The sequence below is a fragment of the Melozone crissalis genome, unplaced genomic scaffold, assembly GCF_028551555.1.
Source record: "Melozone crissalis strain CALT ecotype California unplaced genomic scaffold, PUWL_Pcris_2 ptg000027l_1, whole genome shotgun sequence".
In the NCBI taxonomy this organism is placed as follows: Eukaryota; Metazoa; Chordata; class Aves; order Passeriformes; family Passerellidae; genus Melozone; species Melozone crissalis.
This window is the reverse complement of record NW_026535805.1, coordinates 40,604,523-40,631,017: the sequence shown is the minus strand read 5'-3', so window position 1 is coordinate 40,631,017 and position 26,495 is coordinate 40,604,523. Positions and strand designations below refer to the sequence as shown.

Here is a 26,495-nt window from a genome sequence, read left to right as displayed (position 1 = left end):
ACTGAACATTTGTAGCTGACTATGTACAATAGTGAAATACCTTCTTAAGCAGAAAGAGATAAAGGTACTAAAAAGTACTTTTTTTCATGTAGGTAGATGTCCAGACTTTGCAAAACTGCATAGAGGCATCCATATGTAGGAATCAGCAAATAAATTAATTTACATACTTTTGATACTTCAGGCAATCACACATGTTCCACATGACTGAGAGGTTTAATGGAGACCATCATTTTGTGACAAATGGCCCTTGAACCTTTTCTTGATATGTGTTTTATTGATATGATGAAAATAAAATCACATCCTTCTCAAATAATTATAGAAATGGGAATGACTCATTACTCTGTTGCTCCTAAGAATTACTTTTTTTCATTTTGGGTTGTTTTTGTCACAGCTTATTTTTTTTAATTGAAAAGATAATAGCTAGCAAAATGAGGAGTGCATGACAGCTTGCAAAAATGTGGCTGAAATTCTTCCCTAATGATTCCATATTGAATTAATATCCCGCTGCTTGCAGGGAGACTATTTAGGAGTTTTAACTACTATTTATGGTAGTTTTATGAAAGAGAAACAATAATGAAAAGAAGTTTACATTCAAAAGACACACATTCAAAAAGCTTTTAATCTGAGACAGTAGATGGAAAGATGCAACTGTATGGCTGAAACCAGAAGGGGCTACTTGGTTTGTTTGGCACTGGTGCACCAGTAACGCTGCAGGGCACTCTAGCAGTCACAGAGACAAATGCATCCCAATTTCTCCTGCTTGATCCAAACAGGTGTCCCTCTGACTTCAGCCCAGGTCACTTGTACAATTGTAGGCATCAGCAGCATCCCATGTGACTTCCTGAATAAGATCCATTAGGCAGTGTGACTGGACGTGGAATCTGAATTTGTAGGAGAGGTAGCTCACACAGGGCTTGTCACAGGCAGCTTTACTGGTAGCTGTGCAATTTGCAATGAACAACTCACAGTGCTCACAGACACAGGGAAGAATAGCAGAGTGGGTCTGTAGGTGTTGTTCTGGACATTTTTCCTGTGAGGAAACAAAGTCCTTTATTTATCTCCTGCACAGCCTTTTCCTCTGCCTGTATGAGGGACGGCGAGCTTGAGGGCAGCTCAGGCCACACTTGGAATCAACCTCTGGAAGTACCTTCTGTCTCATCTAAACATAAAGGGAGATTAGTGGGCACTTTTTATACGCTTGATTTAGGTGACATGAATCTGTGCCACAGTTTTTAAATACATTGCCAGCTCAGAACATGAAATTCCCCCCTTTCCTTTGCTGTTGCCAGTGCAGTCAAACGTGGCTGCAGTGATGTTGACAGATGAGAGCTTTGGTCAGCTTAGCTGAGGCCTCTCAGAGGCGTCAGGTGACGAGCTGGCAGAGAACGCCTCCCCTTGGCCTGTGTTAGACCTGCCGGGGGGCTCTGCCAGGCTGCCTGTCACAGCAAAGGCTTCTTCACAAATCCCAGGCTGTGCCCTCGGAATTTGGGTACCTGGCAGGCAGCTGTGGTGGTTGCTTGTGCAGGTCTTCATTGCGTCTTCTCTATGTGGCCCTGGGCACCAGCCTGTGATATCCAGAAATGTGTGATGAGTGTTTGTGCCCAGCCCTTCATGAAGAAATTGCATTCATATGTTGAGGCTTCCACATTTGCCAGTCAGACAGGCTATGAGGAGCTGCAGCACATTCTCTACTGCTCTTTCTTACCACATCAGCTGGATGGCTGGTTCCCAAATTCCATTACAAAAATCCATGCCAAATGTTCTGTCCAGGTAACATGCTTAATTACAGAAATCTGTATTGCTTCTGTGGTGCTTTTTGTGCTTTCAGTTACAGCTTGGATGGTAAGACTGCATGAATATCCCCAAGAAATAAATTTGAGTTCAGAGTAGACTAAACTGTTTGGTAACCTCTGATTAAGAAGCTGACTTGTCATGGCTGTCATTTGTGTCCTACTCTAGTTCTTTGGCTTTTTTTTTCTTTCAAACTTCTCTCTTCAGTTATGAAAAATTGCTTGTTGGTGGCCTAGCTCAAAAAGACCCTCACAGACTCTGTAAAATGGGAAGGGAAAAGGCAACATGCTGGCACTGTGAAAGTAATTTCCTTTTGTATTATCATGAAACCATATTACAATTGTTTTACTTGTCAGGCAAAACTATTTCTGTTATGTGCTACATCCCTTGACAGTTAATGTTTCCTTCCTCTATGCTACTCTTAGGATATTGTTAGAATCAATCAAATTTATGGTGAAATCTCCCCCAGAGATGTTCCAGTTGCCAAAACCAATAGCTGGATGAATGCACAGGTACAGAGCTGTGCAGATAAATGGGCATTCCTGTCAGATTCCTGTCAATTGTCTCAGTATGGTGCTAGAGCAAAGATTGAAGCTGTTGCACGTGGGCTTGTTTGAGCTGGACTACCATTAGTGAGACTGGCATGAGGACTCCAGTACAAATCTAGAAGTAAAATCTCATGTCTACTTATTCTCCTATGTAGTGTCTCTTCTTGCAGTCAAAACAGAACCCATGAACAACAGTGAAACAGCAACAACAACTGGAGATGCATCGCTTGACACTTTTACTGGGTCAGGTAAAGCCATAATAAAATGACTTTTTGTTAGATGCACATTAATGCAGCATTTAATTGCCATCACTAGTGAACATTTGCATGGAAGCAATCTTTACAAAGCTACTATAAAATATTATAGTATTTTATACATAACAATAACAATAACAATAACAATAACAATAACAATAACAATAATAGATATTTCATTTTTGTAAATGCAACTCAGCAATTTATGTGAGGTGTGATCTTAAAGAATGCCTAATAATGATGCCTTAGACCACTGCTGTTTGCAAAAGTCTCAAAATAATCCTGTTATTATGATACTGTAGATCTTTTTTCTCAGCGTTAGTCTCGTATGATATTAGGAAAAAAAATGGGATTGTATTTGTAACAGCCATGCTAATTTGAGCAGTTTCAAATCTTAAGGTTTATGACTCAGTGCTAATCCTTTTACTGCTATTAGCAGTGTTTTACTTTAAACACTGACCAGATTGCCATGTTAGTCTCTTTCCACTGGGATGAGCTACTTTCTTTCCAAGAAAATTGTTTTACTTTAAATAATCATAGGCTTCAATTACTTCTCAAAAAATTCAAACAAACAGTTATTTAAGTAGATCCTTATAAATTATTAAAATGTGATGAACTGTGGAAAAGTACAGATAATCAGCCTTCTAATCATTCAGTTGCGTCCTGCTAATTATAATATTAAAGAGGAGAGGAAGGAGGGTAAGTTTTGCATCTGGAAATATGAGTTCAGTAATGGCCTGACTGAAATGAAACACCAAAGCCACAAATCACATGCCACACTGATGCTATTGTTACTTAGGTAGACTTAGGTAGTCAAGCCCTATTTAAAATATTTTGGAAATCATGATGTTTCTGTGTAACTAATTTTTTTTAATCAGGTTTTGGGATTGTCTTTTAGCCATCAGTTAAACCCAAAAGTTAATTATTCAGAAAAGTATTTATAACTAATTTATTGTCTGAAGAAAAGGTATTTTGTGGGATTTAAAGTATTTACTACTTCTGATTAGAAAAATTTCCTCATTTTAATTTTCATTGTCCTCATTATAATTGTACTGAGAGGAACCTTAGCCTAAAGACGAAAAAGTTCCATAAAAATTAAATAGTCTGGGCAAAAATTTAGCTTTTCTTTTTCACTCTGTTTTCACTCAATGCTAAAATTTTATTAGTAATGATTACTAATCATAAACTATCCAGCTCTATATATGATTTTTCATTGTTGGTGAAGTTTTATCAGCTTCTGCCATGTATTTAAGGCAGTTGAGTTTTATTCTATGGCTAAGGCAACATCGGAGTGACAAGAATTGCAGCCTTCAGCTCAGGTTTAGATAACTAAGTAACAGCTTGATTTCCCCAGGTGCCACTCACCCATCAGCTTCCACTGACTTCAAAAGAAGTCTTGAGATCTCTACACTTTGCATGTTTGGAAAGTTGGTGCCTCAAAAAAAAAGAGATTTAAAAAAAGGCAGGAATTTGAGCCTTGCATAATCCTTTTTTGCCTGTTAGCCACCTGCGTACTCACAAGAAATACGAACCTGATTCTCAGTTTAGTGCACAAACTCAAGCAGTAAATGAGTACAGTCATTCTCAGTGGGAAATCAATAGTCTGCCTGTCTGGGTGATGTGCAGTCTTCATCATCAGAGCGAGACGCAGAGCTGCCCTGATAACGCACTCAGCCTTTCCTAAAGATTGAATGTGTTACTTCTGTGCTTGCCTTTTACTTGTACTACAAAATCAGACAATTTTTTTTCCTCTAATTTTATGGGAGAAGTGCTAAAGAGTGGTAAAAACTCAGCAACACCAGGATTTCTCTGAGTTTTCAGCCTAACTGGTTAGTTGGGAAGTTTAGTGTGTTGTCAAAACCAGTAAATGCTGACTAGTAGACAGATGTTGTTTCAAATGAGCCACCTGTGACTGAAAGAATGCATAGCAAAGCCCGACACTGAACAGTTTGTCTTTTTTCTGAAAATGAGGGACATATAGGTGTTACTCCCAACCATGGCAAAGTCATGATGCCAGCACTTCTCTGTATTTTATGAAATGAGGCATGGGTGAAAAGAGAACTCATGGTGCTGAGATGCATTTGAGAGTCTGCCATGCAGAAATCCTCTCCTTCAAACACTCTACCCATTTAGATTGATTTCCCTGCTCCAAGAGCAGTCAAAACACATGACCTGTCCTGGAACTGAGCAGAAGGCTCAACAAGCCAGGTGGGGTGTAAAGCAGTCATCTCTGTCCCTAATGACCACTGTAAGTGATGGTCAAACAAATTGTGTCAGGTACAGGGCAGGAGAGACAGATTAGACTCCACAGAAAACTGATTCTGTGAGCTGTTGATTGAAAAGATAAAGCACACAGATCTCTTGAATTTAGAGTGGCAGCTCTCCTGGGATTGGGAAGCCCCTGTTCAGGGCTGCAGCCCATGTGTTGCAGCTCATGCTCAGGGCCCCGTTCCCCTGTGCTGGAGAGCTGCCCCTGGGAGATGCTGTGCCTCTGGGCATGGGTTAGCCAGGTGAGGAGACCCATTGTGCACCCCCCTTCCTCCTCCTCCTCCTCCTTCTTCAAAGAGCAGCAGTTGGTAATTAGTGTCCTCAGTTTGCAGCCCTGTGATTCTGCAGCACGCTCCCATGGGGTGGGCATTCACAGGACTGGGAGAGGTTCACAGCCCTTAACTGAGAGTTTCATGCACTGAGAGTTTGTTGCAGCTGCTATACTGTAATACTGTGTATATATTGCTTACAACTGTGGATTAATTTGAGAACTGTTTTATCATTTTAGTGGAGTGGAGAGAGAGGTATTTGATGGTCTCATTGTTTTTACTTAGTATTTATTACATACAGGGTACAGAATACAGTTTATAGGTATAGAAAACAATTTCTGAAGGCTATGAAGATGAACTTAGGGAATGTCACTGCTGTTTGACCTACATTTGGTTCCCTTGTGCATAGAGATTGTGATGCTACTTAAATGAGGCCTTTTTAACCTAACCTTTTTGCTGAGAATTTTCCAGATACGTAATGAAAATATACAAAACTCCAGCCCATATTAATATACTGAACCAAACACATGCTATTAAAACAGCTAATGATCATTTAAGTCCTCCACAACCACCTTGGTAAGAGCTGGCTGTCAGCTTGCCCCCTCTGTCAAACAACAGTAATGGGAACTGGAGAGATCAAGGGTCTTATACCTGCCCTGAAGGGCATTCCTCTGGTAATTTCAAGTACTGAAGTATTAAGAATATTTGAGTTTTTCAGAGAAGAAACAATTTTGTTTTATTTTGTTTTGTTTTTTTAACATAAGCACCACAAAAGAGTATTTAGCTCCGTTCATATAATGCCTGTATAAAGCACCACAAAACCCAGAGGAACCTGACTCCATCATCTCCTCCACTGCCAGCAGTCCTCAGAGAAGAGATGTCAGGAGGGTATCCAGCAGCCAAAGTTGAAAAAGTTTGATAACCCTTAGAATTAGCAGTTTCATCTGTGAGATACAGGTGTGGTCTGCAGGCTCCACTCGGTCACAATGTTCTCTTCTGATAGGCCTCACACTTTGAAATGTTTCTCAAACATCTCAGTTTGTAGTGGACAAATTGCAGGGACAAGCTACATATAAACAGTGAAAAGAATGGATTTTTTAGTCTTGCCTCTTTCTCTTCCTTACAACTGGATCATCAGGGAAAACTGGGGATAAAAACAAGGAAATTTAAAATCAGAGACATTCCAAAAGTATTTTATTTTCTTGTCTGAATTTTAAAAATAAGGTATATTCAGAAAGAATGAAAAGGCAAGCAGGACAGTTTTTGCTGAAAATGATTAGGTTTTGATAGCTGAAATTATTTAAATTAATAGTAATTAATTTTTTTTTTTGTAGTTTACGTAAGGTGGAGTGGCATGGTAAATGTGCTTTAAGCCAAGTGATTAATTGATTGAGCTGTCATCCAGCAAATGATGAGACAAAAAGTGAAGCAGTATGGCTAAAATGATCCAATAAGCCGATAATGGATCACAAAAGTTCCTTGCCCTGAGAACCACCAAGGTCACTCTGCTGCTATTGTTTGTCTTTAGAAAGGTCACAGAGCTACAACAGGGAAGATTAATTACTCATCAACCCTGAAATAACCAAGAGCATTCTTTGGAGTTCTATGAACCAGTTACTTTGATAGAAACAGCTATAGGTTTGTCTGACTCTGGGAATAGCTGCCTGCACATGTAGCAGATTGCTCTAAACCATGGAAAGTGATTCTCAAAAAAACCCTCAAAAACAATATCCACACAAAATTAAATTTAGCAGATTTCCATTATAGGCAAACCTTCAATATGTTTTCAAACAGCAACTCTTTTATGAAATCTAATGGCACATGTTTTAAAAGTCATTATCCAATTCTTTACTTTCAAGCCATACTTACCTGCATGTTTTAAAAAGAAGTTAATTGTTTTTCTTCTACTGTATTTTCCTTTTAAGTTCTACACATTCTAAATGCATTTAAACTATCTTTAAAAATATGAAGTTCTCTGTGTGTTCAAAGCAGTAGATCTGAGAGACATTAATTAGGGCTGGATGTAGAAATGTATCATGTTTCATAAAATAGTCAGGAACCTAAACCTATTTGTCACTTATAAAATTCAGAATGTTCATTTCTACTACCATTATGAATAACTCAGGAAGAGGGTACACTTTGAAGTACAACTATGATTGATTAGACTAAAGAAATTCCAGTGCTTCATTGTGTACTACTTTAATCTTTTGAAAAGTGAATGAACAGCAGATGGCCTAATAAAGACACTCTGTATGTTTGCCCAGTATGGATTTGCTCTGAAGGGATTGGTTCAACACTTTAGAGTACATATATTTGGAATACATCTGTCTTAGTCAAGACAGATGGCTAAAGGAAAGGGAGACTTCCAAACACTTGGAATTAATCCAATGTGAGCGCTGCTTCTGGATGAAATTTTAATGGGTTATGACTATTGTTCTGTTAGCTTTCTTGGAGAATGCAGCTGTGAGTAGTATAGATACACGCAATTTGGATGGCTACTGAACAGGACTGTTTATACATACTTTAAAATAAATATGCTGTTTTGAGGGGCTATATTCTACTTGTCCTCTTTTTAAAGAATGGTAGTTGCTTTCCAGTGCTCAATCCAGTATCTTCCATCATCTAAGCTAACTAACATTAGTCACAGCCATATAAAACATGATTTTCCAAAATTGAACTTCTTGTTAATGTGAGACTATAAAGATATGTGTATGTTACTTCAATCCCATGAAATATGTTAGATCCCAAGATTCTTTTTAACTACCCCTTTTAATACAACTTGCAAATTTGAAAGATCTACAGTGTGTGGTGATGTATGAAACACATGCCTCTGCAATATACTCAGAAATGTTAGTCAAGTTGAGAAAACATGACACACCCATGCTAACTATAGAGTTCTGCACAACAGAAAAAGATTTGGAAGTTTTTAATTTATTTTTTTTTAATGTTGCGGTACTGATGACATCTGCTTCCTTGAAAAGCTGTCCATTTCAATAGGCTTCTCTGTTAATGTTTCTGCTTTAGTTCACACTGTGTGTCTGTGTGGGTCTCATGGTGTTTCTAACTGCTGTACTCTTGTTTTCTGTTTTGCAGTAATAACAAGTAGTGGCTACAGTCCCAGATCAGCGCACCAGTACTCTCCACAGATATATCCCTCCAAGTTAGTGTCTGCACCTCTTCTAGTCTTTCATAGACCTTGGCTGTGGGCAGTTTTGTGGTTTGTTGCAAACAAGTGTTCAGCAGGAGAAACAGAGAAAAAGGAAAATTCTTAAGCCACGGTACTGGCTCCGGTACTGACTCCCTCTCCAACTTTTTTTTCCGTGTGTGTCTACAGAGTAAGATCCTGCTTCGTGCAGTGTTGCTGCACAAGAAACACCCTTGAATATCAGCACACAACAGAAGTAAAATAATCAGACTGTTGCATTCTCAGACATCAGCATATTAACAGCATGTGCAGGGAATATATACAGATATATTTTGGAGAAGTCAGTTTATATATAGAAATCACAATTGCACGCACAAGTTGCATACTGGGGGGTAACCCTGTCCCTGACCCTTCCAAGGCCAGCATTGCCAAACGCTTCCAAACATTCCACAATCATGAACCACCCTTTCCTTGTCCCTCTCCGATATCATAAGATTTAAAAATCAAATAAATTGGATTAGCTTTTAATCTTATTATTTTTAAGCCAACGGATGTTGTTAGAAATAAAAAATTTCTTCATGCCTTTTTTTTTTGGTGGGGGGAAACTGACTCTTGGGCAATCATACAAATCCAGGAGTGAGAACTTTAGGAAGAAGCACCAAAGATGTATGAAACTGCTGCAGTTGGCAGTATATTAGTTTGCTTGTCCTGTGCACAAGGATTTTTGATTCCAGTATGCCATCTGTTTGTTTCCATTTATTTGATACAGCTATCAGTGTGACTTTGGTACAGAGAAAACATTGAATCTAAAGATTCAAGAGCTAATTAAGCTCTTTCAAGATTTTTTAAAATAAATTTGCAATCTTATGACAGTAGCCAAAATTTATTAATACAGAAAGTAGGTGCCTGAAGTAAGAACCATCATTCCAATTTGAACAGGTTTTGGCAAACTGCATTAGGTACTTTTGGCCAAATACATTACAAGGTTTAATAGAATTTTCAATCTACTGTTACAATTTTTTGGCATCTAAATTAATGAGTAATCCTTTTCTGATAGTAAATGCTGCCAACTCTACTGAATTAATTAGAAAGGAAAAAAAATTAAAAATTGGAATCTGAAATTTAGTCATGGCTTTTAATGGCCAGGTTTCAGTTAGCGTAATTCTGCAGAGTGTGTTTATTCAACTCTTGGTCCATAAAGTCTTACTTGACTTACAAAACAATCCAAGAAAAATGTTTCTCTGTATATTTTTGCAACTCTGGAGGGCAAAAATTTTAAACTTGATTTTATTCAATCTCTATAAAACCTCAGTGTTCACAAATAAAAGACCATTTTTATTTCCATTCTATTTTCCTAGCCCATATTTTCCGAACATTTAAAGTCCATCTGGTTACCAAAGTACTGGTGTCAGTATTTTTTATGCTGCTCTCCATGGGTAGGATCCATCTCCCATTGAAGCTAGGGGCTACATCTACATGTCTGTTGAAGCAGAACCTACACAGATGACATAATGTACTAGCTTCAACATTCACCTCTGTGTTTCCTCTATTCTTCTAGTCCAAGTTTCCCTCCACTGGATTAAAAACCTGGGGAGGCTTTTCTAATTGAAGCTTTCTGATCTCGGCTGAAAGATGTTAAATCCATATAAAGACATGCAGCAGTGGCACAGCCCACCTAAAAGTGGACACAGTATCTTAAGCATTAAATTGTAGTGATGGGACAGCGTAAAATATTCACTGTTCCTTGGGCAATGTGGGACAGAGTGTCTTTCAGCTTATTCCAGTGGGGGATGGAATAAATCCCAGAAGAGGAGCAGTTGGCAGAATAATGAACTGCCTTTGGACATCTTTAAACCTTTTTCTTTACTTTATTGCTTGAATCAACATACAAAGTATTTGTTGCCACAGTAATGCTATTTTTCCTGATATTTAGGCCCTATCCGCACATTCTTTCTACACCAGCAGCTCAAACAATGTCTGCCTATGCCGGACAAGCGCAGTATTCGGGAATGCAGCAGCCCGCGGTGTACACGGCCTACTCACAGACAGGACAGCCCTACAGCCTGCCCACCTACGGTATTTGACCACTTCTTATTCACCTTGCCTACTAATAAAAGCAGTGCCGGCTGCAATGCCATTTTTGCTTTCTCTTTTTTGTTTTCCCAACCGTAACAAAATATTTTAAAGAATCAGTTGAAAATTAATTTCTTACGCAGATTTGGGTGTAATGTTGCCAGGCATCAAGACGGAAAGTGGGCTCTCGCAGACCCAATCTCCTCTGCAGAGCGGGTGCCTCAGTTACAGCCCAGGGTTTTCCACCCCACAGCCAGGCCAAACACCCTACTCCTACCAGATGCCAGGTGAGCAGCCACCTCTAAAATTTAAAGCTAACTATTCCTTCCCAGTGCTAATAGGCATATGTGTTGCCATTTTCATCATCTGTTACTTCAGATCTGGGCATGGAATGCAGTCCCTACTTGAGCCTTCTTTTGGATTTTTCAATGGAGTGAAATGCACTAATTTTTTTAGTGGCAGGACTGGAAGCACTTTTTATATTTACTAATATATAAAAATCTCTTTTCCTTGTTTTTTATGTTCCCGAGTATAATTTGATACATAATGTTCCTGACATAATTTGATACTTGTTTCTCCTTGGATTAACATAATTTTTTAGAATTTCTCCTTAATTTATATTTATTCTTTCATTTGCTATTCTGTTAATAATTCATTGATTACCCTCTGGTCACTGATAACCTATTTTATTTGAATCATTTTTAAACTTCTTATACAATGGGTAATCTTCTGCATATTACAAACTGCAATATGAATCATCTGATTTATGTTGAAAATAAGGACATGCCTCATTACAGATTGATTAAAAACACCCGGATATAGTCTTTTGAAAAGGTTCTGGTTTTGCAAACATAGCACTGAAGTATTAGAAATGAAGGCAAAAGAGAAAAACAGTATTTGAGGAGAAGTGAGAATGCAATAAACTGAAAAATCTTTCTAAATTGGTGAGATGACCTTCCTTGCATGGTGTGGAGAAGAACGTATGCCTGTGTGTGTGGAAGTAGTATTTAATTTCTTTTGAACTTTCATTACAATGCTTTATACTTCTAGTGGAAAATACAAGTGGCTTTTTTGTTCTGTTTAATCTATACCTTAACATGGAATATTCTAATTAGAGTTTTATTTTGATTCACAAACAAGTTCACAGAGTTAATTATATTTCTTAATTTTAGGTTCTAGTTTCACACCATCGTCCACTATTTATTCAAACAATTCTGTTTCGAATTCTACAAACTTCAGTAGTTCACAACAGGTATGAATATAACCATTTTTATTTGCCAGTTACAAAATGACTTCTATAACTCCAGAGATAGCTTGTTACTTTAATTTAGATCTGTTATGTTCAATGAGACTCACTGTAGTTTAATGCTATTTTCTGTGGAAAATGATCAAACTCTTACTGGAAGCCTAGCTACATATTTTAGCACTTAAATATTTCAGCAGCTTCCCTGTAGTCTTTTAGTAAATACATTTAAATTAAAAGACACTAAATATTTTTGAATTTTAAAAGAATGCTAAATGAAGCCTTCAAAACACTAGCAAAAGTCATATGACTGTACGCTTAGAAATATTTAGTAGGAAAGAATTCACTCATTACTGTACTTAATGGAGTGCTCTGCTGCATCTGCTGTTTCAGGATTATTCTTCATACACAGCTTTTGGCCAAAATCAGTATGCACAGTATTACTCAGCATCAACATATGGTGCATATATGACCTCAAACAACACGGCTGATGGCACTTCATCATCATCAACTTACCAATTACAGGACTCTCTCCCTGGCTTGACTAGTCAACCAGGTGCAGATCTACATTCAGGTGAAAACAGTTTTTGTATTTTATTTGCTGTTTGTATAAAGATTTCCATATTCAGCTTGCATGGATATTGATATTTATGTTCGTGCCTTTCAGAAAACTTTGTCATGTAAACCACCCAAAATAAGCTATTTTACTGGTTAGTTAGGAAACCTGTCCAGTTTGTTTGCTAATTAAAGAAAGCTTTTTGCAGACTGAGATAGTTGTCTGTATCACTGGTAGTAGAACAGTGCTGTTTCCACCTACACATTCTGAATTATTGCTGGGAAGAATTTAAAGCAAGATACCATTTTTCACTTAAAAGCACATGGACTTTGTTCAAATTTGTACAAGGCATGCTTGCTAATTCACTAATTTAAGTAACCAAGAATAAAGAAATTAGTTATTAGCACCACAAAGAAAAATTGTATTGGAATAGTTGAATTTGCAAGGAGAGCATTATCTGGAGACATGAGGAGGCTCCCTTTGCCTGCCCAGCCCTGCCCTCTTGTGCACAGCCACCACAGCACAGTAGCCTGCTGCTTGCATTCCTAGGACATCCCTGGAGGGTAGTGGCAGTTTTTAATTTTTCTTCAGCACTCTTAGAGCAGTCTCTTTCAAGGGCACCAGCTTCACTCATCCAGTGTGGGCAGTGTCTGCCATTCTAAAAAGTCTAAGAAACTGGGTTTTGGATTAGGCTCTAAATAGGGGAGGAATTTTTGCTTTAGTCACAAAATCACCTTATTGCATAGATCTTCCTAACAACTTATTGAAAAATACAATAGAAAGACTAATGTATTATTGTAATGAATTTGTACAAATGAAAGGTAACACTGCGTAGAAAAGTATAAGCAAGGGCTCGCACATAATATGAACTGCTTAAATTTGCTAAAAATACTGGAATTTTAAATAAATTAGTTGAAATTTTTCCTACCAGATGTTTTCCTCAGGCTGATTTTTAAGATGTAACAGTGCATATGTTTGTGGGTGTATGTTTGGGGTGGGATATGGATATGGATATGGATATGGATATGGTATGGAAGACTCGGAGATACATATTCCCTTGATTTTTGATGAAAAGTGCAATGTTATTCAGTAGTCTCAGAATGCAAATCTAGGAAGAGCCTAAAGGTAATGTGAAATCAAGTGAAATTTCAACAAGTGGAGGATATCTATAACAGGCACAAATCATATGCAAGGAATTTTTAGAAGAGTATGGAGTGTACTCACAAGTTACATGTTTTGATGACTGTGTATGTCCTGTGGACTTTCACTTGCTGCTTTGTTATTCCTTCATATTATTTTTTGAGAAAAATCAGACAGTTTCCCATGTTGTTTCTCCCATAGGTGTCTGTTTCCTAGAAACACTGTGTAAATGTATCATGTATTTTTACGAGTACCATTAGTATTAAATAGAATTGGCAAAAAAAAAGGAATCTTAAATAGTTTGTACGTGTTGGAAAAGTATTGAAGGCTTCACATCTGTGAAACAGTAAAGGTTTTTCTTGGTTGTGGATTGTTTAAGCATATGAACTTTTTCTCTTGTTAAGTAGGTTGAGCATCTGAGTTTAACAAATCCACCCCCATCTGCTCCTTATTTCTGTGAAGGGTTGCAGCAATCATGTGTCCCTCTGCTGAGAGTGCAACACCCACTTTGTGAATGCATGACATGCCTGTGCCCTTCTGTGTCACAGTAAAAATAAATTTCCATTGGTGAGGGGCAGTGTCTGGGAGATAATTTCAGATATCACAGATCATACTGCAGTTCTTTAGCACTCACCATGTCCACTTGCTGTCAAACAAGTCCTTAAGACTTATTCCAACAAAAACCTGAGACTAAACACAGCAAGGCACTTAAGTCTTCTGGCATCTCTACTAGTTGTTAATTCAAATATCTAATCAAAACCTCTAGTACTATCTGCACATACAGGATTTCTCATTTGCATAATAAATCCCCATCGGATCAAGAGTTAATACCAGCTACGATTTTATTTATTGACTGTGTAAAGGAAATGAGATTAAAATTGAAATAGACTTTACTCTTTCTGCTATTCATGACAAGCAATAACACACTACAAGTCAGAAAAAAATGAAAAAGCAGGCCTGTAATGTTGGACCTGTCTTCTGGCTGCTCTGTCTGGTAAGGATATGTAACAAAAGTCAATCCATAAGGAAAGTATGAAGGGGCTCAGAAATTCATCCATTCCACATTTGTGTAATGCTCATCTTCTTAAACCAGGGACTTCTCTTCTGAGCTTGCCTTGAGCCTGCCTTATATTAAGATTTTTCAAAATGCACTCCTTACCAAAGAGTATTTGTGAGATAAATAGGTGTCCCCTAGGGCACTTCATCTCAAACAGGGATAGCTCAGATGGACTGGGAGGTGAGGTCTCAGGACGTAAGTACACTTGAGTATATTTGATGAACACATGAGTACATTTAATCTGGGGCAAATAAAACTCTAGCAGATAATATAGGCCTGGATAAAAGCTTCCTGTGAAGGCACCTTGATATCATATATCCAGGGTTAGGGGAGGCAAATCACCACAGGATATTAGCTCCCATTCCATTACTGGGATGCAGCAAAGCTTAATTTGGTACCCACAATGAAGTCACGCTTCACAGCTTCTCTGGGAGACAGCATTAGGCTTTTATTCAGACTGCACAAACTCTTTTTTTTCTTCTTAAGTCATAGAACCATGTTTTAACAAGGAGGAGGGGACGTTCACATCATTGAACTGGAGGTGGGAAACAATCTCCTAGATATGAAAGACCACCTCCATTTGTAATGTGTAATTCCCTTTGTAACTTGGTGCTGTAATTCCCTGTCCGCTAATGGGAGCTGCTGCAAGGTCTCCATAGCATGAAAAGCTTCATATTGGACAAGTGTATTGGATGTGTAAGGACATCTGTGATAAAGAGGTCATTCAATACTCTGGTTTTAACATTTTCCTCCTGTTCTCTTGGATCTCTGGCCCTGCTCACAGTCCCAGTGGGAAGAGGCTATGAGGTGTATTTATTAGGCATGTGTTGGATATTGAGAAAGCTAAAAAATTTCAAGCATTGTAATGAAAATTTCTGTCCATCATAAGCTGCAGTAGGAGCTCTTCATGATGTTAATGTTTTCAATACTCTTTGGTACCAGAATTTCTCACATTCTTTTATGTTACAGAGCTGAATTTTAAATAAGTTTTCATTTTGTCAGCATTGACCTCATTTCTAAAGCAAACAGAGGATAAGAAAAGCGCAGTTTCTCCTTTAGACTGCTGTAGGTAAAAAGCAAATCAAGCAATTAAGCCTACAGTTGTTTAAAAAAACAAGCACCACTGACTTCTGCAGTTCTAAAATAGATGCATACCTTGCATTCAAGTCAGAGACAGCTGCTCATTCTGATTTAGAGATTAGTGTAATGAAATAAAGTTGGCTTTAAATGCCTAGATTTTACAAGGAACAGCGATTAGTTACAGTACTGATTAATAGATAATTATGCAATCCTGTACAGCATTGTCCCAAGCAGAAGCCTAGAGCAACTGGTAATGGCTAATGCTAAATGAAAATTTGATTTATTTACTTCAGTTGTTGGGTAATTTCAGAGAAGATTTAGAAGAGGAGGGTTTTTTAATATTTTATTTTTGGTAGATTAGAATAAACACAGTCATTGAGAACAGATGTTTGAATACATTACTGTGGAAATGAGTCTTGATTTTGTTGTAATGTGTTGAAGTGTAATAAATAAGAAGATTTTTGTGGTAAGAATGTAAACATTCATCTTCACTTTCTTAGTTTTTGCTTTTTCTTCCTGGGGGTTTGGTTTTGTACATTTTTTCCACTCGATCAGAAAAACCTAGGAAACTATTTTTGCACAGAGGTCTTGCACACTCAGAACTTATTTTGGAGCCATTGTAGGTTTTTGCTGCACAGGGATTCTGATTTGGATGCTTCTTGTACATTTGTAATTACCCAAGTACATTTTGCTGTTCTTATGGGGAAGAGCCAAGATAATGTGATCCTTATTGATTGTTTCACTGCCTGCTGTGACCTTGCTGACATCAACACCATGCCAGGAATAGAAATGAGTAGTCAACAAGAACTGTCTACTCTCCCCATTCTTTAGGGATTTCTGCCTGTGTGTCTTGTCCTTTCTCTGCATATCTCTATGAAAAGCCATTTAACCTCTTTTACTAATGCTCAGCCTCCCTTCACTGTCGTGGTGACCCTCACCTGGACCAACTCCAGTTTGACAATATCACTCTTCTACTTGGGGACCCAAAATTGCACATTTTTCCAGATGTAGTCTTGCAAGTTCAGAAGAGAGAAGAAAAATCAGTCTCCTTCACCTGCTGGACACTCGGTGATGCTCTTTAGTAAAAATGAAAAAAAAATAAATTAGATTCCAACTCAAAAACAGATGCATCATAGATGACTTTTGGGAAATATTTGTACCAAGTGTTATTTTATTCTGCATAGTTGCCATCATGAGCACTTTTAACAAATATTACCTGTGGCCCAGGAATGCTCAATTACAGGCAGCTCAAGGACGCTCTTGAATCAAAATCTGTACTAGATGTCAGATCAAAGCTGTACCCTTTCCTCCTCTTCTGGAAAAAAATCAAATCATTATTAATAGGATAAATTAAGAAGGGTTTTTTTGTCATTTAGCACTTGGGAACCTAGTCAAACTGCATTTACTGCTAGAAGTTTTGAAAGTTGAAGATGCTAAGCTTCATTAAATGAGGAATTCAGGGATGGACTTGAGTGTGGTTAAGATGAGCTATGCCATACCAGGCCAAAGGCCCTCCCAGCACATCTCTGTGACAGCCCTCAGTGCCTCATGCTTAGAGAAAGACGATCAGAACACAGCAAGTACTACTTCATGCTCTTTCAGGTACTAACAGGAATATTGCATTTAATATTATGACTTTCCTCTGACAATTTATGGGCTGAGGTATGGTGAAGGAAAAAAGTGAACTTTACTAAAGAGCAGGTGACATGGAAGGAGGACATGAAACTGGAGGCTGCCTGGCTGTACTGGATCATGGATTAGTGCCAAAGTGTGTTCTGGTAAAAGTAAAGCAGGACTTGGAAATAAGTCTAGCTGAACTGAAAACATGGGAAATTAACTGCTTTAATTAAAAAGCATTTCATGTTCTGAGAAACCATTAGTATGACTTCTAAAATACCCCTGTCTTGGATATATTGATATTTTGCCTAGGCTCGTGTATTTGTGTATATGCACATGTGTATGTGTCATTTTAATTTTTGTCTTGTTCTGCTGAGGTTTTATAGTGTTTTGTTGGTAAAGCCAAATGTGTGTGTGTGGCATCTGCTGATCCCATCTACATAAGACAAGCCCCATTATCATTCTTTTTATACAACATTTTTACATGTCTCTTGTCATTGGCATACAGACATGTTGAACTTTGAGTAAAAAAAGTTGGTTATTTAAAAATCCAGCACTAATTTTGGCATGAATGGTTGCCTCTACAGGAGAGTTTGACACAGTGCAGAGCCCCTCCACGCCAATCAAAGATCTTGATGAGAGAACATGTAGGAGTTCTGGGTCAAAGTCTCGGGGTAGAGGGCGGAAGAATAATCCATCACCCCCTCCGGACAGTGACTTGGAGGTATGTCTGTGGTAACTGATGAATGTTAATGTGGAAGTTTCTTCTGATGAAGTGTAAATTCTGAATACTGCAGCTGTGAAAATAGCTTAAAGCATTTTAAAGACATTATGGACTCAGTCTTGCTAACTGAATGTAACAGAGAGTAGTAGCTGCTTTAATCTGCATGCACAGTGAGACTTTACTGTTCTGCATTACATATCTGTCACTTTCTTGTGCAATAGAACCACAAGCCTGTACTCAAAAGTATCACATTTTCTTTTAGTTTCTGAAACAGGAAATCTCAACTGTATCTCTCCGCTTAATTACATGTATTTATGGATGCAATGGAAATAGCCAGGATCGCCTGGCCATAGCCTTTGAAATATTTAGGCACCAGTTTGTGCTTGTGTTTGTAAGTTCTATCAGCAGATCTCAGTGAGGCAGCTTACCTCAGTGAAGTCATGGCGGTGCCTTGCAGTGGCAGGAACAGCAGGAGGAAGCAGAGTGCCTGTGTGTGTGTGTGTGTGTGTGTGACACTCCAGCTGTGGCACCAGGGACACCAGGCTGTGCTGCCTGCCAGGGCTCTGTGTCCCCTGCTGCCACCAGAGCAGCCCTGGCCGGCCCCACTGCCCTGCCCTCACTCACCAGCCCTGCATACAGCACAAGACAAAATTGTTGCTGGGACTTGGCTGACCAAGGGCCTCTCCTGGGGTAGCAGGGTGGGCTGCAGGGCTGGGAACTGAGTGTAAATGCCGTTGCTTTTCTACAGAAACTTACTTTGTTTTTTTGGTTTTTTTTTGCTCTTCAAAGGATTTAATTTTTCCAGTGAAAACACTAACTTCTTACATTTCAGGGTTTCTTTTGGTTGGTTGGGCTTTTTTCTTCATTATTTTTACCAGTGAGAATCAAAAGAAAGCAAAATTGTATGAATGAAACTGAGTTAAAATAATCTGGTTTATCCTTCAGTATTATTTAAATTCTATATGGCAGTGGCAAATAGCACTTTTACCCAAGATTTTAGTTACACAGTAGAAATAAGAAGAATCTTGAATCAGTAAGACTTGCAGAGAAATATCTGAAAGCTCTGTTTATCCATAGCAATTATGTTTGACCCCCAATCACATTTCTGAAATCTGTATTACAGAGCTTTTGTGAAAAGCTTTTTAGAGAACAAATAAGACATAGTTGAAGAGTTAAAAAGTTACTGCCTTTTGACTTTTTACAATGCATGATACACTGTTATTGCTGATTTTCAGAGACAAGCTGCTCAGTTAATAAGTACTTGGTTAAACTTCTAGACTCAGTTGACTTTTAGTCTCCCTGGGTGGTGTGGTGGTGGGACTGTGAAGTTATTTGTTCAATAATATTTTCCTCTATTCTGCTTTCAGCGTGTATTTGTTTGGGATTTGGATGAAACAATCATAGTTTTTCATTCGCTGCTTACAGGATCCTATGCACAGAAGTATGGCAAGGTATGTGAGCTGTGAATTTTGTGGCAATTCACTGCAGCTATCTGGCCTGACTATGTACATGTTTTTCACCTCTGTGTTCTTTATGGGTGAAGTTAGAGGCAAAGTGTACAGTAAACCCCATTTTCAGAGGGTTAATGTGAAGAAGTCTAGGAGAGGAATGAGACACAACCCCTAAGTGCAATACATGAGGCAGGGCTGAAGCAGATGCTGCAAATAAGAGGAGAATTTATAGAGGAACAAAGATGAGGTTCCTGACATGTGTTGGAAGAGACATTGCAGGGAGATAATAGATGAAGTGCATAAATGGGAAAAACTGACAATATCTGGAACAGTAGAGGAAGAAAGAATAAACTGGGCTGGTGGGTGAATTTACCAGGAAATTTATGAATAGGATGAGTAAGAGTCTGACTTATTTCAATGCCAGCTGCAGGTGTTGTTCTTTGACTCCCCACCTTTTTCACTGAATTTTTGGTTCCCTTGGCTGCTTCTGGGGTGAGTAATGCTGGGGAGTGAAACCCTCTCCCAGGTAGTTTTAAGCATCCTCTCCCCTCCAATGAGTCCAAAAGGAGTTCATGTCACAGAGCAGTGAGTGGGAGAGCAGGAAGAGGAGTGAGGGAGGCGAGGAGAGGCAGTGGCAGATTGCAGGAGCTCTGGAGCTGGTGCTGGGAGTCCAGGGAATGGCTGCTTGGACAAGGTGAGAAGGGTCTGGTGTGTAGCAACAGGAGCAGACTAATGGGAGAGGTAGAGCTAAGGGCCTGGATAAAACAAAAAAAAATTTTAAAAAAATGTGGAAGGAGGAATGGACAGAAGGGATGTCAATATGTACATATATTGTTTTCTCTGTGCTGTGCTGTTCAAATGAAATTAATGCAAAGGTATTTCTTTTGAAGAACAAAATCATGTTGTCTCAGATGTGGGGCTTGTTTAGCATGTTTTCAGCATCTTTATTCCATCCAGAATCAGATGTTTGAGAAAAGAATGTGAGAAACTACATTACAGAAAGGCTTTTCACAACCCCCTCCCCTACCAGTGGGTTAGAAACGTCCAAAGCCAGAACCTGTTCATTGTAACCAGAGAGGGGCCAGTCTTCCATGCAATCAACCTTTTTTTGGTTATTAAAAAAGAAAGTTAAGAGGAAAAGCCACAGGCCAAGTGCAAAATCTGAATTTCTGGAATGCAAAGATAATGATAGGTACTCATGTCTTATAAAAGTCAGCCTTCCTTGCTTTGCAGCTTCCCAGTGCCAGATCTGTGCACTTTTCAGTACTCTGTCAAAAAATCCTCTTCTGCTCTTTTTCAGACATTGTAACAACAGTGACTTTGTCAGAACCATTTCCAATTAGTAGTTATCAGAACAAGAGAGAAACCTAGCTGAACATGAACTTTTGTATCACTTTGAGAGTAGCCCATAGACTACCACAGGACTTGCTAAATTGTCACAGTGATAAAGTTTTTTTCAGATAAAGTTATTCCTTTCAGTCTTTTTTGATTGTGCCCTTTGGATGTTTCTGTAATCAACTGTAACACATAGTTTTAAAAATCAGAGCACATTTTGTAGTTCACAAAACATCTGTGGATAACTTTGAAAACTGTCTTGGAAACAGCAACAGAAATGTAATTTCTCTGGGTAAATTAGTAATGGCATATTAACAGATAGTAGTACTGACAGCAGATAAAGTCTTATATAAACCAAAAGTGTCTCAAGGCTTAGTGAAATTAATGTAGTTATACTGCTGAGATCAACATCAGTAAACAAATGTCAAATGCCATGGAAGGCAATGAAGCAAAGCGTGCAGAATTACAGAATTCTTAAGTAAAATCCTCTTTTTCTTTTTTCTCTCTTTCTCTTTTTTTCTTTTTTCTGATACTGATAGGTGACATCCACTCAAGTAGGCCATTTCCAGACCCTATAAAATGAAAATAGTAGACTTTTTCCTTCCTGCAGTGACTGCCATTGCCATATTTACATAGAACTTGTGTGATGAGTTATTACCAGTGCAAGTCAAATATAAATATTGTTGACTGCAAGGGAGCTAGAGCAGTAGGAAAGGGAATACAGGAAGAGCTTATAATGGATAGGCTTTAGCTTTTGCATGTCCTTGTAGAGTTGCCTAAATTTAAGGTGGGATGTGTCTCAGCCTAAGTGCCTAAGAGGTTAGAAATGGGAGAAGTGAAAGATTCCACAGACCACTAAGCTCTGGTACATGACATTTTTAGTACACATGGTCCTTATCTTTTCTGCATATGATTTCCATCTGTATACAAGGTCTTAATCCAGACTGAAGATTGGATTGTTATGATAATTGGGTTGCTGTAGAGTAAATGCTCCAAGAATTGTGAGGTTATCAGCAGAAGTCTTGTTATCACATAAGTCTTTCGAAATTTTTTAGAGAACTGTTTATCTTGAAAAGGTGGTATAAAATTGCTGCCTAACAATGAACAAAGAAACAGGGTAGTGTAAGACAGTGAAGATAGTAAATTATTTAATTGTGATGATTTGCTGTCTGATTTTAAAAAGTAAAGGCATCTAAAGTCACACAGATGCTCAGCTGTGAATAGCATTTTCTTCCACATATATTTCATAAGCCCATTTTGTGTAAAATAGTCAAGGTACTCACGAAAAAGAGAAACTACACCAAAAAAACCTGGCAGGACAAGCTGAATTTTCCCCTTCTCCCATTTTTAATTTTTTACATGAGAATAATGTGTCGTTAAAGCAAACATTGCTTTAAGGAAAGGCAACTTCTTATACCAAGTGTTCCACGTCATCCTTGGAAGGAGTGAGATGCTGAGTTTAGAGCTAGTGGGAATATACAAACAGGCAAGGATATTTGCCTTCAGTTCTTTCTCATGTACTCATTGACGTAAAAACTTTCATTCTTTGTTTTCACCAAATTATTCCTGGTTTTTTGAGTACTGGGTGAAAAAAAATCGGGAATTAGTCTTTTAATCTCTCTGTTTTGCTGCAGTTCAGGGTGCACAGGGATGCAGTGAGAGGAGATGCAGCGTATTATGGCCCGGCATAGGGATCCACATGTGAGTGCAGGAGCACTTGAGAGCTGCAGTTGTGTCTGGAAATAAACACTTTCAAAAGATTTCTACAGTTTAACTAGTGGTTGGAGTAGAAGAGAAAAAGGAAAGGCAAACCAGCATCTCCTTAGGCAAGGAGGGCTTTCATTGGCAGAGATTATTTGGAAGGCCTGGATCCAGTAGGCAAGTTTCAGGTTGTGTATTTGTCAAGAGAATAGCAGATTTCTGACTTACGCCTAAGGATTTATGAAGCTGAGAATGGACACTCTACGTGGTATATACTTGTTCAGCACTTTGCATGGAATGATGTCAGAAATTTCTAGGAAAATTATTTGATGTCAAAATTTTATAATAACCATGCTAAAACAGAATTAGTGATTTGCCGAAGGATGCTACTGTAAGCATCTCTTTAAAAATGGGACAAATTGCTGCTGCTTATCTGGGTGCCAGTAGAGTATAGCTTTAAACTCAACTGAACTGGGAGAGATTTGTCCAGAATTTGGCCAGAGTATCACTTCTGCATTTAAAATATAGAGCTTTCCCAGGAGAATATTCCATGCCTTGCTGTTGTCTACCTGTGGCTGTTTCTCTCTGGCTTTTGGTATATTGGTTATTCTACTGGGCTAACATAGAAAGAGAATAAAAACTACACTACAGCTGTGTTAGGTTTCAGGAAAGCTGTGCTGCCTTCCAGCAGTAAGATCACCTCTCACTTTTCCACTCATTTGCTCATCTGCATTGTACTTCATTAAACCAGTACACTTCTATTTTTAATTACTTACTGCAGTAGCAAATTGTGAACATTGGCATTGGAGCTGTTACATTATGACTTGTGTGGTTGGATGATGGTTTTTGCAGCTGAGCACCAGTTGACAGATAAGGTTTTCTACAATGCTGAGCTCTTAAGTGAGCATTTATGGATGTGACAGGACATCTGTTAGGAGATGTCATCATCTCTTAAAAGTTTATGAGGTACATTCTTATTCCCTGTGAACAGTGTGTATTCTTTCTTCCATCGCATTCCAGTTATTCTTGATGATTGAAGGATGATTAAGCTGGACTTTTTCTAGCTCCAAGCATTTATATTTTATTCATTTCTCCCAGGTCAATCCAGAGAGCTAGGATTCCCAGATTAATGCTGTGACTCAAAGTGCTGCTGTTTAGAAGAAGAATAAAATTCCTTTGTGAGCTTAGAAGATGGAGAATGTGATATCCAAGTGCAAAAATCAAAACAATTCCACACTTGATGATCATATTTGGCCATTTTTTTGTAACATTGCAAATGACAGAAAGTTGTCAGGGAAGCCTCATGAACCTTGTGCACTTCTCTGGAAAGGGCTCAGAAGCTTTTTACTGCTCACTGTCTGCTTGTCTGCTCATTAAACACAAAAGCTTTGTCACCATTAACATCCATAATGGCATTCCCAAATTCACTCCTAAATATTATCTTGTCCACTTGTATTAATAGTGTATCTCTCATCACCTCCAGTTATCCTCTCCATTCACTCCCTCCTTGTCTGAGACCTCTGAGTCGATTTTCCTACTGCCTTCTAGAGAGAATGGAACAGAAACTCCCTATGGAGTACGTGAGTTTTCCTTCATCAGCCACCAGCTACGCTTACCGAGAAGAGATGTGTTCTCTTCCTCCATCACCACCCACATGAATTTCTCCTGGGACAAGTGTCCCCTATGAGAGAGTGAGGGCTGAACTTAGATCTAAGAACCTACATAACATAGAGAAGTCCCTTTAAGCTAAAATATTGGTACTTAATGCTAGCGTTTCTGCTTTTTCCCAAGGTCAATTTTGTTTTAAGTCTGTGCAGGACAGCCATCCATCGAAAATAACTTCTTAAAATTTTGCTTGTTTTCTTGCTTATTTTTAAGGCTTCATGCATGCAAATTCCTGTCACAATGAATCTGCCTAGCAGTCTGTTTACCTCTTCATTTTCCAAGGTTTTATTAAAGTCACTTTGGTGTTTGCAGATTTTTTCCTAAGAAATGAAATTATTTTAAACATGTGCTGAAGCCTGACATTCCAAAACAGTATTAAATACATCTCTTCCACTAATGGACACTGAGCTTTTGGGGCTTTATTCCAGTTACTCTCCACTTGATCAAAACATTTAAGTATTGGTCCTCCCAGGATATTTTTATCTAGTCTCCCAGGAGGCATTCCAATGGATGGACCAGTCTGGTACAGAAGGCCACAGACAGACAGTCTGGCTCCAGTTTAGTGCCTTCATCTTAACATAACTAAAGTAATTTGTATTTAGGTGTACAAAAGTTTTGTAGCTGTTCTTGACTCTTCTGCACACTAATGATATCTGGCTAACATCATACCTCTGCAGGCCAAAGAGTTGTTCTTTGTTCTGTGAATTACCTGGGGAAAACTTCCTGATTTTTTATTAATCTTTTTTTCCTCTATTGTGTGTGCTTGCGCAGAGTAGCACAAAATACAATTTTGACGGAAATTCAGTCTGCCTGTTACTAAGTTTTTCAGTTTGCTGTGCTAAGTTCTGTACCAACTGCAAGTTTCTTGCTTTCTTTTCCACACACAGTCCTTTGTGCCACTTGAATCAGTCTGTAACTTCTGCTTCAGGCTGAAAGACAGTAAAATGGTGATTGTCATGTTCCTCCGTATTGTGCAAACTCTATAAAGCCACACAACCCTTAAAAATCTGCTTTCTTGTCTGTTTTTTCATGTGAAGGAAAAAACTTAACCTGGCAAGAGCTGGATAGAACATAATTTTTAATTCTTGTTAAACAGTTGCAGTGCAAAATTTTGGCCAATTTATTAAGGGAAGAATTGTTCATATCTTGAGAATTCAATTCCAGCAATTCTCCCTAGCAGAAGTTGTACAGGGAGATCCCAGAGTGATTTTATGCTAAGCTGAAATGAATTCCCTCTGCTTTGCTTTATTTTATTTTACATACCATACCTAGCAATAGCCTTCTCATGCCTTTGTCAAAACAGGAATGTAGGAAATATAATTTTAATAGTAATAGTCAGGCATAACTGGTTACAAAAGTACTATTAATAAGAAAACCATAAGAGCTTTGTCACATTTACATTTTTCAACTATACCAGGCAAGGCAGGAAATTGCCATATATAGTTGGTAGTTTCTGTAAAAACAAATCGAATTATAATGGAAAACGTTATAGGAAATTTCTGCATTCAAGTCTGCTTCTGCCCAGGAAGGGGTAAAAAAGAGGCTGAGAATTAAATGTCTGAGATTCCAGCTTTGGAAGCACTCCAGTGAATAATTTATATAAATAATAATGAGTTTCCACCTGTGCATAAAATTCTGCACATACTTCAGTGTTCGTGGGATTGAAGTAAAAAAGTGTATTGCAAATACTCTCTGTTATATTGTATCTAGAGAGAAAAGATTTCTATTTACAAAGCACAGAAAATGCAAATGAAAGAGACAAACACGTGTTTATATGTGATGACATTTTGATAACAGTGTTATGGCTTGATGAGGAATCTCGTGAGTCCTGAGCATTTTAGTGATTTGTGTTGTCAGTGCCTAATATGAGTTTTGCTAATCTGTTAATGGTGTTCCTTAATCATCCTCTTGGAAATCTGACCTTCACACTTGGTGCTGCCTTCAGCCATGTGACTTTCAAATCCATTTATCATTACTACAGAAGACAGAATGGATAAACTTCTGTTCCTGCATTTGTTTTTGGCTTCTGAAAGGTACTCTAGATCCATTCAAGGGTCTACATAAAGATATTTCCTTTCACTGACAGAGAATTGGGTATAACTTTGGATCATTACAACTTCTTGAACACTATTCTCTCTTTCAAGTATGCCTTTTCCATGAGCAAGAGTCAAAGTATGTCAGTGTTTCAGATTTTACCGTTAATTATTAAGTGCTTGAATGCAGAAGCCATCTTTTATTCCGTCATTGCAAAGCCCTGGAGTAGTGAGTGTCTGATCCTGGCTGGGAAGTCTTTCATCCTAATGCTAACAAATTATCATTTGAGGTTTTGTGAGATTTTGTTGCTACATGCTGGTAAATATTTAGACTTTAAATCTCAAAGTATTTAAGAAGGGATTCTGAAAATTTGCTCATGTCAGTCAGGGAGTAAATGATGAAATATTTTTATCATATTTTGATGAGAAGAGGACCGCATATGTTTTAGAAGTCCACTGCAATTGTGTTAAGCATGAAAAAGCTAACGGCACCCCACAAGCTCAGGCAGATGATTAGGGCAACAATCAAACTAATTATTAGGTGT

General features: G+C 38.2%; 1 protein-coding gene across 1 annotated transcript in view; it reads left to right on the top strand.

The window, feature by feature from the left end:
* The window catches only part of EYA4 (EYA transcriptional coactivator and phosphatase 4), a 121,731-nt gene that overhangs the window by 80,872 nt on the left and 14,364 nt on the right, over window positions 1-26,495 (top strand). The window contains exons 5-12 of the mRNA XM_054279688.1: window positions 2,495-2,587; window positions 8,224-8,290; window positions 10,209-10,351; window positions 10,492-10,635; window positions 11,521-11,600; window positions 11,985-12,165; window positions 17,629-17,765; window positions 19,133-19,216. Of these exons, the coding sequence (XP_054135663.1) occupies window positions 2,495-2,587; window positions 8,224-8,290; window positions 10,209-10,351; window positions 10,492-10,635; window positions 11,521-11,600; window positions 11,985-12,165; window positions 17,629-17,765; window positions 19,133-19,216 (929 nt within the window). The remainder of the gene's footprint in view (window positions 1-2,494; window positions 2,588-8,223; window positions 8,291-10,208; window positions 10,352-10,491; window positions 10,636-11,520; window positions 11,601-11,984; window positions 12,166-17,628; window positions 17,766-19,132; window positions 19,217-26,495) is intronic.